A 16,231-nucleotide genomic window follows, 5' to 3' on the forward strand; every position below is an offset into this window, starting at 1 on the left:
CAGCTACGTGTTCTATGTGGACTAGGAGAAGGTGTCTTATTATATGTAGGCCAGGAACACCAATCCAACCTAGCAGGCATTCACTTCAGTATCCAAGATACCACAGCTAATGTGGTCCTCAAACATTTGCAGGGCTTTTCAACTACTCATGGTAATAAGTGTCTCCACACCATAAAAGTAAACAAATAACAACAAAGAAAGAGCATTTCAAAGTTCAGACTTAGAAACTAACAAATTTAGGGGGTATTATAAGCACTTCTAAAAAACACTCCATTTCACAAAACCATTCCTGCTGAATTATGAGCATTCCAAAAAAATTTGCAAAGGATCTTGGTTTTCAAAACATGATTTTGTGCATAAATTTCTCTAAACTAAGGCACCCATGTGTAATTTATCAGTTGCATAGAAACAAAAAACTTAGTTCAACAACATCACACACAGAAAAATGATTTCATACTCGGCTCAAAAATCCATGCATCTCTCAGGATGAAGATTTAAAATAAAAAATATAAAAGCACTTGTATGGAAAACTGCTGGTTTTTCCGAGGACTGCTCGGTCCTTGACATGCTAAAATGTCCAGGCCAACCCCAGAAGTCTTGAAAGATGTCTGATCTGTTTAGCAGGAAGCAGGTTATTCCCTGGGGGCACTTCTCAGTCTCAGCAGAGCACAAATGTAGAACAGAGGAGGGCCAGAGGCAGAGGTCATCTTAGAAGGGTAACGTCAACTGGACTATTTTCAGCAGTTCTGTTTATGCCTCAGGGGAAGGGTTGGCTCTGGAGCCTGTTGGTCCATGGTTGAGGTCAGCTGTAGGGGACACTGTGGGCTGAGTAAACCCACCTTCAGTCTTCAGTCTTGACAGTGCTTACAGCAAGTAATGCATGTCCCCCCGCCAAACACATTTTCACTTCGTAGACCTTGACTGAGCATCTGCCATATACACAGCATGTGCTCATTGCTGGGAAATGAAGATCAGGGGACAGTTCCTGGTCTTGACTTTCTAACTGTGAGTTGTCGACACAATCACGAAAGAGTGAGAATTTGGAGAAAGGAGAGGATGGAGGAGAGCAGGGTCCCAGAGGGTGTCCCAGTGCACGAAGGGAATATGGTACTGGAGCCCAGGCAGAGCTCTGAGAATTTCCCACAATGCAGCTTGACAACCAAGGTTTTCATGGGGTTGGGCATTTATGGAGCCATCCCTGCTTTTGCTGAGATAAAAATTGGCCAACTTCTAGCTTTCCCAGAGCAACATGCACTCTGGAATTATAAAAGGCAGAGGAAGAGAGGAGCTGGTGATGTGCAGACCCCAGCCCACCATGTAGTGGGTGTTGGAGGTGGGCCCAGGACCACACCTACAACACAGCCAACCCTGGAGGCAGGCACAGAGTGGCATCACTAGGACCTTCTCTCTTTGGCTTCCTCCCATGGCCCCAGGAGAGGCTGCAGACAGCTGGACTCATGTAGAGCCACACATCAAGTGCCCCATCTTCCCCTGCAGCCTGTGGGTGCCTGTGTTCACAAGCGAGTGGTCTTTACCAGCCCAGGATGGGTTGCAGAACTGGCCAGGGGTTGGGGGTCCAGCAGTGAAGAAGAGGCGGCCCTGCCCTCAAGGAACTCATGGTCAGGGTTGGGGGATGGGGGGCAGGATAGACAACCACAAAAATAAGATACAGTTTAAGTGTTAAAAAAAAAAAAGAAAGCTTTTTGGCATAGCTCAGAGAACAGAGTAGCCAGCTCCTCAAGGAGAGAAGGCCAAGGGTGTGCCACTGAGAAGAAGCATCAGATTCAGAGCCCCAAAGATGGTCCCGAGGGCAGACTTAGCGACTAATTGTAAGGCCCCAAGGATACACCTTTCCCCTGAGAGTGAATGCTCCACTGACAGGGCAAGTCTGCACGTTTGCATCATGTGGGTGTCTGTTTGGCTTACCCCAGAAGTGGACCCTAATACAAAGATCCGAGAGACAGCAGAAGCAAGAAGAACTACAGTCCTGCAGCCTGTGGAACAAAAACCACATTCACAGAAAGATAGACAAGATGAAAAGGCAGAGGGCTATGTACCAGATGAAAGAACAAGATAAAACCCCAGGAAAACAACTAAATGAAGTGGAGATAGGCAACCTTCCAGAAAAAGAATTCAGAATAATGATAGTGAAGATGATCCAGGACCTCGGAAAAAGAATGGAGGCAAAGATCAACAAGATGCAAGAAATGTTTAACAAAGACCTAGAAGAATTAAAGAACAAACAAACAGAGATGACCAATACAATAACTGAAATGAAAACTACACTAGAAGGAATCAATAGCAGAATAACTGAGGCAGAAGAACGGATAAGTGACCTGGAAGACAGAATGGTGGAATTCACTGCTGCGGAACAGAAAAAAAGAAAAAAGAATGAAAAGAAATGAAGGCAGCCTAAGAGACCTCTGGGACAACATTAAACGCAACAACATTCACATTATAGGGGTCCCAGAAGGAGAAGAGAAAGAGAAAGGACCTGAGAAAATACTTGAAGAGGTCATAGTCGAAAACTTCCCTAACATGGGAAAGGAAATAGCCACCCAAGTCCAGGAAGCACAGAGAGTCCCACACAGGATAAACCCAAGGAGAAACATGCCGAGACACATAGTAGTCAAATTGACAAAAATTAAAGACAAAGAAAAATTATTGAAAGCGACAAGGGAAAAATGACAAATAACATACAAGGGAACTCCCATAAGGTTAACAGCTGATTTCTCAGAAGAAACTCTACAAGCCAGAAGGGAGTGGCATGATATATTTAAAGTGATGAAAGGGAAGAACCTACAACCAAGATTACTCTACCCGGCAAGGATCTTATTCAGATTCGACCGAGAAATCAAAAGCTTTACACACAAGCAAAAGCTAAGAGAATTCAGCACCACCAAACCAGCTCTACAACAAATGCTAAAGGAACTTCTCTAAGTGGGAAACACAAGAGAAGAAAAGGACCTACAAAAACAAACCCAAAACAATTAAGAAAATGGTCATAGGAACATACATATCGATGATTACCTTAAATGTGAATGGATTAAATGCTCCAACCAAAAGACACAGGCTCACTGAATGGATACAAAAACAAGACCCATATATATGCTGTCTACAAGAGACCCACTTTAGACCTAGGGACACATACAGACTGAAAGTGAGGGGATGGAAAAAGATATTCCATGCAAATGGAAATCACAAGAAAGCTAGAGTAGCAATACTCATATCAGATAAAATAGACTTCAAAATAAAGAATGTTATGTGAGACAAGGAAGGACACTACATAATGATCAAGGGATCAATCCAAGAAGAAGATATAACAATCATAAATATATATGCACCCAACATAGGAGCACCTCAATACATAAGGCAACTGCTAACAGCTATAAAAGAGGAAATCGACAGTAACACAATAATAGTGGGGGACTTTAACACCTCACTTACACCAATGGACAGATCATCCAGACAGAAAATTAATAAGGAAACACAAGCTTTAAATGAAACAATAGACCAGATAGATTTAATTGATATTTATAGGACATTCCATCCAAAAACAGCAGATTACACTTTCTTCTCAAGTGCACATGGAACATTCTCCAGGATAGATCACATCTTGGGTCACAAATCAAGCCTCAGTAAATTTAAGAAAAACTGAAATCATATCAAGCATCTTTTCTGACCACAATGCTGTGAGATTAGAAATCAATTACAGGGAAAAAAACGTAAAAAACACAAACACATGGAGGCTAAACAATATGTTATTAAATAACCAAGAGATCACTGAAGAAATCAAAGATGAAATCAAAAAATACCTAGAGACAAATTACAACGAAAACATGACAACCCAAAACCTATGGGATGCAGCAAAGGCAGTTCTAAGAAGGAAGTTTATAGCTATACAAGCCTACTCAAGAAACAAGGAAAATCTCAAATAAACAATCTAACCTTACACCTAAAGGAACTAGAGAAAGAAGAACAAACAAAATCCAAAGTTAGCAGAAGGAAAGAAACCATAAAGATCAGAGCAGAAATAAATGAAATAGAAACAAAGAAAACAATAGCAAAGATCAATAAAACTAAAAGCTGGTTCTTTGAGAAGATAAACAAAATTGATAAACCATTAGCCAGACTCATCAAGAAAAAGAGGGAGAGGACTCAAATCAATAAAATTAGACATGAAAAAGGAGAAGTTACAACAGAAATACAAAGCATCCTAAGAGACTACTACAAGCAACTCTATGCCAATAAAATGGACAACCTGGAAGAAATGGACAAATTCTTACAAAGGTATAACCTTCCAAGACTGAACCAGCAAGAAATAGAAAATATGAACAGACCAATCACAAGAAATGAAATTGAAACTGATTAAAAATCTTCCAACAAACAAAAGTCCAGGACCAGATGGCTTCACAGGTGAATACTATTAAACATTTAGAGAAGAGCTAACACCCATCCTTCTCAAACTCTTCCAAAAAATTGCGGAGGAAGGAACACTCCCAAACTCATTCTATGAGGCCACCATCACCCTGATACCAAAACCAGACAAACATACTACAAAAAAAGAAAATTACAGACCAATATCACTGATGAATATACAAGCAAAAATCCTCACCAAAACACTAGCAGTCAGAATCCAACAGCACATTAAAAGGATCATACACCATGATCAAGTGGGATTTATCCCAGGGATGCAAGGATTCTTCAATATATGCAAATCAATCAATGTGATACACCATATTAACAGAAGAATAAAAACCATATGATCATCTCAATAGATGCAGAAAAAGCTTTTGGCAAAATTCAACACCCATTTATGATAAAAAAAACTCTCCAGAAAGTGGGCATAGAGGGAACCTACCTCAACATAATAAAGGCCATTAAAAAAAAAAAAAGATCTGAGGGCCTATAGTTTATTTGGAGGTGAACCTGGAACCACAGGGAGGAGAGTAGGGATATGATACAGGGAAGGAAAAATAGGCAACAAATGACTTGTTATGAAGCAGGGTATGACCATGGGTGACGAGCTTGCCCCACTGGGGAACTCCAAGAGCTCCAATGGGCAAGGGAGCTGGGGTACTTATCCCCTAGCTCCCCAGTCATTGGTGAGGGCTGCTCCCAGGAGGTGGTGATTCCATCCTGCCTCAGGGCAGCCAGCACAGGCTCTGGTAACCAGAGAAAGCCTTAGGAAAAGCAAGATTGCTGCTCACTGGCCATTACTAGCTTCAACTGAGAGAGAGCCTGAGCATTTCTAGAGAAACCCTGATGGGCCCTTTAGTCGCTGCTTTCTGCAGTACCTGAATGTCAATCTTGGGACATGGCACTGGGGAAGACGCCAACAAAATAGAGCCCTTTTTCCCAGAAGACCTACTATTATCACAGGTAGAGCCCATAACATGTCAAAGGTAATAATACCCTGGTTAGCCTCTCTTTTTTTTTTTAACAATCAACTTAGTTGTTGCTCTCTTTATTTATTTTATTTATTTATTTTTGGCTGCGTTGGGTCTTCGTTGCTGTGTGCAGGCTCTCTCTAGTTGCGGCGAGTGGGGGCTACTCTTCGTTGCGGTGCGCAGGCTTCTCATTGCGGTGGCTTCTCTTGTTGCAGAGCACAGGCTCTAGGCACGCGGGCTTCAGTAGTTGTGGCATGCGGGCTCCGTAGTTGTGGCTTGCAGGGTCTAGAGCACAGGCTCAGCAGTTGTGGAGCACGGTCTCAGTTGCTCCGCAGCATGTGGGATCTTCCCAGACCAGGGCTCAAACCCGTGCCCCCTGCATTGGCAGGCGGATTCTTAACCACTGCGCCACCAGGGAAGCCCCTAGCCTCTCTTTTGAACGTTCACACAGTCAGTGGAAACAGTGTTGTAGTACTGAAGAGGAACTATAGGGTACAGACGTAGGGTATAAATATATCTGTCCTCTATACACATGTACAAGGAGTACACAGGTGCTGATCCAGTCAGGTGTTAAATAATAATGGTATAATTCAATTCAGTAGATGGAAGATAAAAATAGTTGGGGGCCTTCATTGTAGTAGGCACTGTGATGGATGCTTCACATATGTTATCTCATAAAAATCCTCTGACAGCCCGGGAGGGTCACACTGCCCCACTGACAGGTCAGGAAACAGGCTCAGAGATGCTCTCTGACCAAGGTCACCTGCTAGTAATGGCCAGGACTGGGGCTCAGCCCTGGCTCTGCCTGAATTCAAGGTTCTCGTTCTTTGCCCTGCCCTACAGTGGCCTCATTTATAGGCAAGGAGGAAAGAGCTGTTAAGAATTCATCTTTTGCTCTGAGCAGGTATGTGTAACACACTTACGAGCCTCACCTCATTTCATCCTCTCAGCAGCCCAGAGAAGTATTAGCTGTGCCCTTTTCACCAACCAGAGACCCAAGCTCGGAGACTCACACAGAGGCTAAGTGGCTGAGCCTGCTCTCTGCCCTGGCCCTCTGACTTCCCAGCCTCTGCTCTTTCCTCTGCATGAGCTGGCTTTGGGACAGTGCAGGCCAAAGAGATAACTGAGACTCAGACCCCGCCACAGGGCCCTTGTCATCAGGGAGGAGGGCCCAGCCCTGTGCGTGATCAGCCAGAACCCAAGTTGGATCATGGAATGAACCAGACAGTCTGTCACAGCAACCCAGGGAAGGAGGAGGCCACGTCTGGGTGGGGAGACCAGAAAGTGCTCTAGGAAGAGGGGCACAGGGGAGGTCTTGGCGGGGCCCCTTGTTCTAAGGTGGTAACAGCCCCTCTCTGATTTCTCTCCCCCTCCTGCTTGCAGATGTGGCCCCAGTTTTGCACAGCCCCGACGGGAACTGGATGGCCCTGAAGGATGGGGCTCTGCCCCCAACCCGCCTGCTGGCCAAACCTAAGAGTGGCACGTTTCAGGCCCTGGAGGCGGCCTCCAGCGTGGCGTCCGCCTACGATGAGATGGGCTCCGACAGCGAGGAGGACTTTGACTGGAAGGAGGCCTTGAGCACGCTGTGCCCACAGCCCCAGAGCCTGGCCAGGAACCCCCAGCCTCAGCCCATGCAAGCCCAGGGCTCAGACCAAGGCCCCTCTGCCTACTCCGGGCTGTCCCCCAACCCCGAGGCCATGTGCTCTGACTCAGAAACCTCCTCAGCAGGCTCTTCCCGGGAAGCTGGGCGCCGGGCCAGGCTGTCCTGGTTGCAGAGGAAGGCCCCCAGGAATCCCTCAGCCGAGAAGATGCGCCTACAGGGAGAGCTAGACGTGAACTTCAACCCCCAGGCAGCCAGCAGGGAGACCTCAGACAGCAGTGAGCCTGAGGAGGCCCCCCACCCCGCAGATCGGAGGGCCAGGAGGTGGAGAAGGGCCCGGGTGGGCTCGGAGGAGCCAAGCAAGGAATTATCTTCCCCCAGCGGCCATCCCCCGGAGCTGGACACACATCAGGTAATAAAGCTGGGTGCGTGCAAGCACACACACATTTTTCAGTAGGCTGTGCCCTCCTCCAAGCAGGAGTGGTGTGGAGAGTCCCGGGTTCAGAATCCATAGAACCGGATTCTCATCTTGGTTTTGCTGCTCAGTCACAACTCTTGGAGGCTCCATGCCCTCCTCTCTGGAGATGAAAGCTTAGAGTTCAAAGTGGGTTTGCAAAGTGTGGCCCCCAGACCAGCAGCCACAGCAGCACCTGGGAACTTGTTAGAAATGCAGATCCTCAGGCCCTGCCCCAGAGCTGCTAAATCAGAAATTCTGGGGATGGTGCCCAGGCATCTCTGTTATAACAAGCTCTCTTGGTGATTCTTCTGTGCATTAAAGTCTAATGGCCACTGGTGTGGGGTTAAGGCTATGGGGTTTAGAGTCAGCCTGCTCGAGTTCAAATCCAGCTGTGTGACCTTGGACAAGGCATCTTTTTAGGTCTCAGTTTCCTCATCTGTCAAATGTGGATAATATTAGAACCTACTTCAAAGAATGGTTGTGATGAGTGAATAAGATAACTTTATAAAGAGCTGACCTCTGTCCTAGAACACAGCACAAGGGCACAGACAGTATTGTTGCAATGTGATAATTCAGGGCACAGTTTACTAACATTCTGTGACTTTTAGTCCCCATCACAAGCCTCCTCGGAATCCTCAGTGCTGCCTCCCTCACGGTTTACCTCATGAACTGCCTTAGAGAATCTGATTAAAGCTACAGAATCTCTCCCTAGAAAAATGGACCTGTACATACACACACACACACACACACACACACACACACACACACACACACACACACACACACACACACACACATACTTTGCTTACAATTTCAGGTAGTTCATGGACCCCCAACCAGATTAATTTTATATTCTGTGAATAAACCCTGCTCATCCCCAGCTCTATGCCTGTGATCATGCTGTGTCCCCACCCTCACCTCTTCCTGGTTTTGATCACCATGAACTCAATATTGAACTTTGTGATGCTGACTCTGGCCTTCCCATAGCAGTATTTTCTAAACTCAAAAAGGACACATGTAGCCTGGAAAGTTTAAATGCCTAAAAGCAATGGATTGCACTATTTGAAACTGTGAGCCTTATGGAAGATCTAGTTATGTGGCCTCTGCTTTCTGTAGGCACATCATCACAGCTACTTGCATTACTATCATCTTGACTTTTTAGGCTCCTGGAGAAACCACACCCACTTTCTGAATGTCATTGCATCTCATAGTACCCAGCTCCCGTGCCTTGCATTCTTAGTTTGGGTTCCACCAAAAACAGGTCTGGAATTAAGGATTTGGATGTAGGTTTATGAGAGAGGCGATCCCAGGAAACCCAAGAGTGAAACGGGGAAATGAGAAAAGCCAATGAAGATACAATATAGGCAACTGGGGCTCCGTCCCACCAGGGACCCGCTGAGAAGTCATGTGGATCACAGCTCAGAATTCTCCACCTAGAAGACGGGGAAGAGTTACCTAGTCTCCCATCTCCCACTGGTACAGAGAGGTCCCACCCAGGGTGGGCATAAACTCCATACACAGCCAGGTTTGCATGGATGGTGCCTGAGAAATCCCTCAGATGGAGAAGAAGAGAGAGAGCCGGGTCTGAGGTGGGAAACTATCAGTGAGCCACAGATCGTCCCCTGTGGCTGCAGGCAACTCATGTAGGTCTGGGGGATACAGCCTGGGACATCACCAGCCTCTGCTACAGTGACCTTCTATGAATGTGTCAGCCAGATCCCTGATCCTGGGGCTCCCATTAAGACAGTCATGAAAAAATATAAATAAATAAAACAAAAAGACAGTCGTGCACTCAGAGGTCCTCAGGTCACAGAATTTAGCATCAGTGCTACCTGACCTGCTAATATGTTGCCTAGAAATTTGGTCCAAGCTCTCATTTTCTCCTCTGTATAATAAGATCATTACAAATCTGCCATGTGAGATTGTTGTGATGATCATAAATGAGAAATATAAAATTCTGTTCAGCTGTGAATCATTATCATCTAGCTCAAGTGGAGACTGTTTTCCAGGGACTCTGGGTGACTTGCCTCAAGGGATATTCTTGAGAGTTGTCTGCATGATTCACTGGCAGGTATAAAATGCCACCTATCCACCATAACTAGGTGCCTGAAGCTTCCTATTTATTCTGAGGTGGCTTTTAAGTTGTTTTCTGCTGTTAATCCTTGCAAGGCGTCAACAGGGAGAAGGCAAGGGCCAGCAGAAAGGATCCAGGACTCTGCTGTGTCTGCCTCCTCGGCAGTGTCCTTTCCCGACCACTAGGTGGCGATGGCGTTGCACTTCTGGGGACTTCAAAACCCTGGCCCTCCTCGTCCTCCCTTCTATTTAGTTTACTAGGGCAGTTCTCGTCCCCCCCACCAAAAAAAGTATATATATATATATATATATATATATATATATATATATATATATATATAAACTATTTGCATACTTATAAGCTATATAAATAAGTGAATATAAAAATTATTAAAACACACAGATATAGTCTCCTTTGACCACAACCCTAAATCCCTGCCATCTCTCCCCAAATGACTACATTTGTATTTGTGCATCATATATGTATAGCACATTTAGAAATATAGTTCTGTAAATGTGTCTGTGTTTTAGCAAAATCGGCATCCTACTCCCCATATTCTTCCACTTCTTTCTCCTAAGAGTATGTGATGGAGAAGTCAGAGCACACAGATCTCTGCACAGGACCTGCAAAAGGTTGCATCGCAGTGGTCTTCAGCAGGGAGTGTAGGAGTGGGAGCAATCCGTCCAGGGCGCAAGCAGTAAGGGTGCATTGCCTGATGAGAATTTTAAAACAATAATAAATCCAATCAAAGTCAGTCTTTTTAATTATCACCTTGCACCAGGCACGGACAATTCTAAGCAATGCTAATGATACAAGAACTTTATCAGTGTTGCTCCAAATATCGCACCCAACCTCCTCGGTTCTTCACTGTTCCAAGGTGGGGAGGAATCCACAATCAATAGTTCCCATAATGATGGATATTCAAGACTTTTTCAATGTTTGATGTTATAAACAATACTGCAGAAAATATTATTGTGCAAAGCTCTTTATACAAGTACAGGAGTAGAATTTCTGACTTGAGGCATAGATAGATCTTTAATTTTAATGAGTACTTGCCAAATTAAACTCCCAAAACTTCACAGCAGTCTACATAGCCATGCACTGTAGAGCACATTTTCTCATACTGTCAACAATACTCGGTGTTGTCAGTCTGTTAAACTGTTGCCAACTTTATGTGAGGAAAAAAAATATATTTCTTTTTAGTTAACATAGTTACTACTAAGATTGAGCACTTTTTCCTATATTTACAGCTATTTGCATTTTTCCTTCTGTGAAAGACACATTTATATGTTTCTTCTATTATTTCGTCAGACCAACTGTCTTTTTCTTCTTGATTTTTAGGAATTAGTTTTATTTTCTAATTATACTGTAGATGTTAGTTCTTTGATGGTTACACACTGAAGATACTCTCCCATTGCCTATCACTTTCACCTTAACTTTAAGTATACTTTACAGGCAAAAATTTTTGTTACTAATAATTTATCAATTATTTTCTTCATTTCCTTTAAATTTTGTACCTTGTTTGAGAAGGTTTTAAATCTCCAAGATTGTCAGAATATTTTCCTATTTTTTCCTAATACTTTGTAGTTTTGTATTTTACATTTAGCTCTTTAGTCTATCTGTACTTTACTTTGGGGGACGATATGAGGTAAGATCTAACCTTATTTTTTTTCAAATTAAATATCTGTCATCAAATCATTATTAAATAATTCATCCTATATCTGCTATGAGCAGTTTCCTGAGTCACGGAAGCCATATTAGAATCATAAACCCATTCCTTAAAAGATGCTGCTCCTTGAGAAGCAAGAAGAACTACAATCCTGCAGCCTGTGGAACAAAAACCACATTCAGCGAAAGAGAGACAAGATGAAAAGGCAGACAGCTATGTACCAGATGATGGAACAAGATAAAACCCCAGAAAAACAACTAAATGAAGTGGAGATAGGCAACCTTCCAGAAAAAGAATTCAGAATAATGATAGTAAAGATAATCCAGGACCTCGGAAAAAGAATGGAGGCAAAGATTGACAAGATGCAAGAAATGTTTAACAAAGACCTAGAAGAATTAAAGAACAAACAAACACAGATGAACAATACAATAACTGAAATGAAAACTACACTACAAGGAATCAATAGCAGAATAACTGAGGCAGAAGAACGGGTAAGTGACCTGGAAGACAGAATGTGGGAATTCACTGCTGCGGAACAGACTAAAGAAAAAAGAATGAAAAGAAATGAAGACAGCCTAAGAGACCTCTGGGACAACATTAAACGCAACAACATTCGCATTATAGGGGTCTCAGAAGGAGAAGAGAGAGAAAGGAACACAGAAAATATTTGAAGAGATTATAGTCGAAAATTTCCCTAACATGGGAAAGGAAATAGCCACCCAAGTCCAGGAAGCACAGAGAGTCCCATACAGGATAAACCCAAGGAGAAACATGCCAAGACACATAGTAATCAAATTGGCAAAAATTAAAGAAAAAGAAAAATTATTGAAAGCAGCAAGGGAAAAACAACAAATAACATACAAGGGAACTCCCATAAGGTTAACAGCTGATTTCGCAGAAGAAACTCTACAAGCCAGAAGGGAGTGGCATGATATATTTAAAGTGATGAAAGGGAAGAACCTACAACCAAGATTACTCTACCCAGCAAGGATCTCATTCAGATTCAATGGAGAAATCAAAAGCTTTACAGACAAGCAAAAGCTAAGAGAATTCAGCACCACCAAACCAGCTCTACAACAAATGCTAAAGGAACTTCTCTAAGTGGGAAACACAAGAGAAGAAAAGGACCTACAAAAACAAACCCAAAACAATTAAGAAAATGGTCATAGGAACATACATATCGATGATTACCTTAAATGTGAATGGATTAAATGCTCCAACCAAAAGACACAGGCTCACTGAATGGATACGAAAACAAGACCCATATATATGCTGTCTACAAGAGACCCACTTCAGACCTAGGGACACATACAGACTGAAAGTGAGGGGATGGAAAAAGATATTCCATGCAAATGGAAACAAAAGAAAGCTGGAGTAGCAATATTCATATCAGATAAAATAGACTTTAAAACAAAGAATGTTACATGAGACAAGGAAGGACAGACACTACATAATGATCAAGGGATCAATCCAAGAAAAAGATATAACAATTATAAATATATATGCACCCAACATGGGAGCACCTCAATACATAAGGCAAATGCTAACAGCTATAAAAGGAGAAATTGACAGTAACACAATAATAGTGGGGGATTTTAACACCTCACTTACACCAATGGACAGATCATCCAGACAGAAAATTAATAAGGAAACACAAGCTTTAAATGACACAATAGACCAGGTAGATTTAATTGATATTCATAGGACATTCCATCCAAAAACAGCAGGTTACACTTTCTTCTCAAGTGCGCATGGAACATTCTCTAGGATAGATCACATCTTGGGTCACAAATCAATCCTCAATAAATTTAAGAAAATTGAAATCATATCAAGCATCTTTTCCAACCACAACGCTATGAGATTAGAAATGAATTACAGGGAAAGAAACATAAAAAACACAAACACATGGAGGCTAAACAATACGTTACTAAATAACCAAGAGATCACTGAAGAAATCAAAGAGGAAATCAAAAAATATCTAGAGACAAATGACAATGAAAACACGACGATCCAAAACCTATGGGATGCAGCAAAAGCAGTTCTAAGAGGGAAGTCTATAGCAATACAATCCTACCTCAAGAAACAAGAAAAATCTCAAGTAAACAATCTAACCTTACACCTAAAGGAAATAGAGAAAGAAGAACAAACAAAACCCAAAGTTAGCAGACGGAAAGAAATCATAATGATCAGAACAGAAATAAATGAAATAGAAACAAAGAAAACAACAGAAAAGATCAATAAAACTAAAAGCTGGTTCTTTGAGAAGATAAACAAAATTGATAAACCATTAGCCAGACTCATCAAGAAAAAGAGAGAGAGGACTCAAATCCATAAAATTAGACATGAAAAAGGAGAAGTTACAATGGACACTGCAGAAATACAAAGCATCCTAAGAGACTACCACAAGCAACTCTATGCCAATAAAATGGACAACCTGGAAGAAATGGACAAATTCTTAGAAAGGTATAACCTTCCAAGACTGAACCAGCAAGAAATAGAAAATATGAACAGACCAATCACAAGTAATGAAACTGAAACTGTAATTAAAAATCTTCCAACAAACAAAAGTCCAGGACCAGATGGCTTCACAGGTGAATTCTATCAAACATTTAGAGAAGAGCTAACACCCATCCTTCTCAAACTCTTCCAAAAAATTGCAGAGGAAGGAACACTCCCAAACTCATTCTATGAGGCCACCATCACCCTGATACCAAAACCAGACAAACATACTACAAAAAAAGAAAATTACAGACCAATATCACTGATGAATATAGATGCAAAACTCCTCAACAAAATACTAGCAAACAGAATCCAACAACACATTAAAAGAATCATACACCATGATCAAGTGGGATTTATCCCAGGGATGCAAGGATTCTTCAAAATATGCAAATCAATCAATGTGATACACCATATTAACAAATTGAAGAATAAAAACCATATGATCATCTCAATAGATGCAGAAAAAGCTTTTGGAAAAATTCAACACCCATTTATGATAAAAACTCTCCAGAAAGTGGGCACACAGGGAACCTACCTCAACATAATAAAGGCCATAGATGACAAACCCACAGCAAACATCATTCTCAATGGTGAAAAACTGAAAGCATTGCCTCTAAGATCAGGAACAAGAAAAGGATGTCCACTCTCACCACTATTTTTTTAAAAAATTTATTTAATTTATTTATTTATGGCTGTGTTGGGTCTTCGTTTCTGTGCGAGGGCTTTCTCTAGTTGCGGCGAGCGGGGGCCACTCTTCATTGCGGTGCGTGGGCCTCTCACTATCGCGGCCTCTCTTGTTGCGGAGCACAGGCTCCAGACGCGTAGGTTCAGTAGTTGTGGCTCACGGGCCCAGTTGCTCCACGGCATGTGGGATCTTCCCAGACCAGGGCTCGAACCTGTGTCCCCTGCATTGGCAGGCGGACCCTCAACCACTGCACCACCAGGGAAGCCCCCACTGTCACCACTATTATTCAACATAGTTTTGGAAGTCCTAGCCATGGCAATCAGAGAAGAAAAAGAAATAAAAGGAATACAAATTGGAAAAGAAGAAGTAAAACTGTCACTGTTTGCAGATGACATGATACTATACATAAAGAATCCTAAAGATGCCACCAGAAAACTACTAGAGCTAATCAATGAATTTGGTAAAGTTGCAGTATACAAAATTAACGCACAGAAATCTCTTGCATTCCTATATACTAATGACGAAAAATCTGAAAGAGAAATTAAGGAAACACTCCCATTTACCATTGCAACAAAAAGAATAAAATACCTAGGAATAAACCTATGTAGGGAGACAAAAGATCTGTATGCAGAAAACTATAAGACACTGATGAAAGAAATTAAAGATAACACGAACAGATGGAGAGATATACAATGTTCTTGGATTGGAAGAATCAATATTTTGAAAATGACTACACTACCCAAAGCAATCTACAGATCAATGCAATCCCTATCAAATTACCAATGGCATTTTTTATGGAACTAGAACAAAAAAATCTTAAAATTTGTATGGAGACACAAAAGACCCTGAATAGCCAAAACAATCTTGAGGGAAAAAAACAGAGCTGGAGGAATCAGACTCCCTGACTTCAGACTATACTATAAAGCTATAGTAATCAAGACAATATGGTACTGGCACAAAAACAGAAACACAGATCAATGGAACAAGATAGAAAGCCCAGAGATAAACCCACGCACCTATGGTCAACTAATCTATGACAAAGGAGGCAAGGATATACAGTGGAGAAAAGACAGTCTCTTCGATAAGTGGTGCTGGGAAAACTGGACAGGTACATGTAAAAGAATGAAATTAGAACACTCCCTAACACCATACACAAAAATAAACTCAAAATGGATTAAAGACCTAAATGTAAGACCGGACACTATAAAACTCTTAGAGGAAGACATAGGAAGAACACTCTTTGACATAAATCACAGCAAGATCTTTTTTGACCCATCTCCTAGAGTAATGGAAATAAAAACAAAAATAAACAAATGGGACCTAATGAAACTTCAAAGCTTTTGCACAGCAAAGGAAACTATAAACAAGACGCAAGACAGCCCTCAGCATGGGAGAAAATATTTGCAAACAAATCAACGGACAAAGGATTAATTTCCAAAATATATAAACAGCTCATGCAGCTCAATATTAAAAAAACAAACAACCCAATCCAAAAATGGGCAGAAGACCTAAATAGACATTTCTCCAAAGAAGACATACAGATGGCCAAAAAGCACATGGAAAGCCACTCAACATCACTAATTATTAGAGAAATGCAAATCAAAACTACAATGAGGTATCACCTCACACCAGTCAGAATGGCCATCATCAAAAAATCTACAAACAATAAATGCTGGAGAGGGTGTGGAGAAAAGGGAACCCTCTTGCACTGTTGGTGGGAATGTAAATTGATACAGCCACTATGGAGAACAGTATGGAGGTTCCTTAAAAAACTAAAAATAGAATTACCATATGATCCAGCAATCCCACTACTGGGCATATACCCAGAGAAAACCATAATTCAAAAAGACACAT

The 16,231-nt window shown here is 42.0% G+C and overlaps 1 protein-coding gene across 2 annotated transcripts in view; it reads left to right on the plus strand.

Annotated features, from left to right (window-relative positions):
• Positions 1–16,231, plus strand: part of MYRIP (myosin VIIA and Rab interacting protein) — a 224,014-nt gene that overhangs the window by 156,750 nt on the left and 51,033 nt on the right. For both annotated transcript variants that reach the window (XM_057555467.1, XM_057555468.1), the window contains one exon: positions 6,774–7,402. In XM_057555467.1, coding sequence (XP_057411450.1) covers positions 6,774–7,402 — 629 coding nt within the window. The remainder of the gene's footprint in view (positions 1–6,773; positions 7,403–16,231) is intronic.

Source organism: Balaenoptera acutorostrata, chromosome 10, assembly GCF_949987535.1.
Source record: "Balaenoptera acutorostrata chromosome 10, mBalAcu1.1, whole genome shotgun sequence".
In the NCBI taxonomy this organism is placed as follows: domain Eukaryota; kingdom Metazoa; phylum Chordata; class Mammalia; order Artiodactyla; family Balaenopteridae; genus Balaenoptera; species Balaenoptera acutorostrata.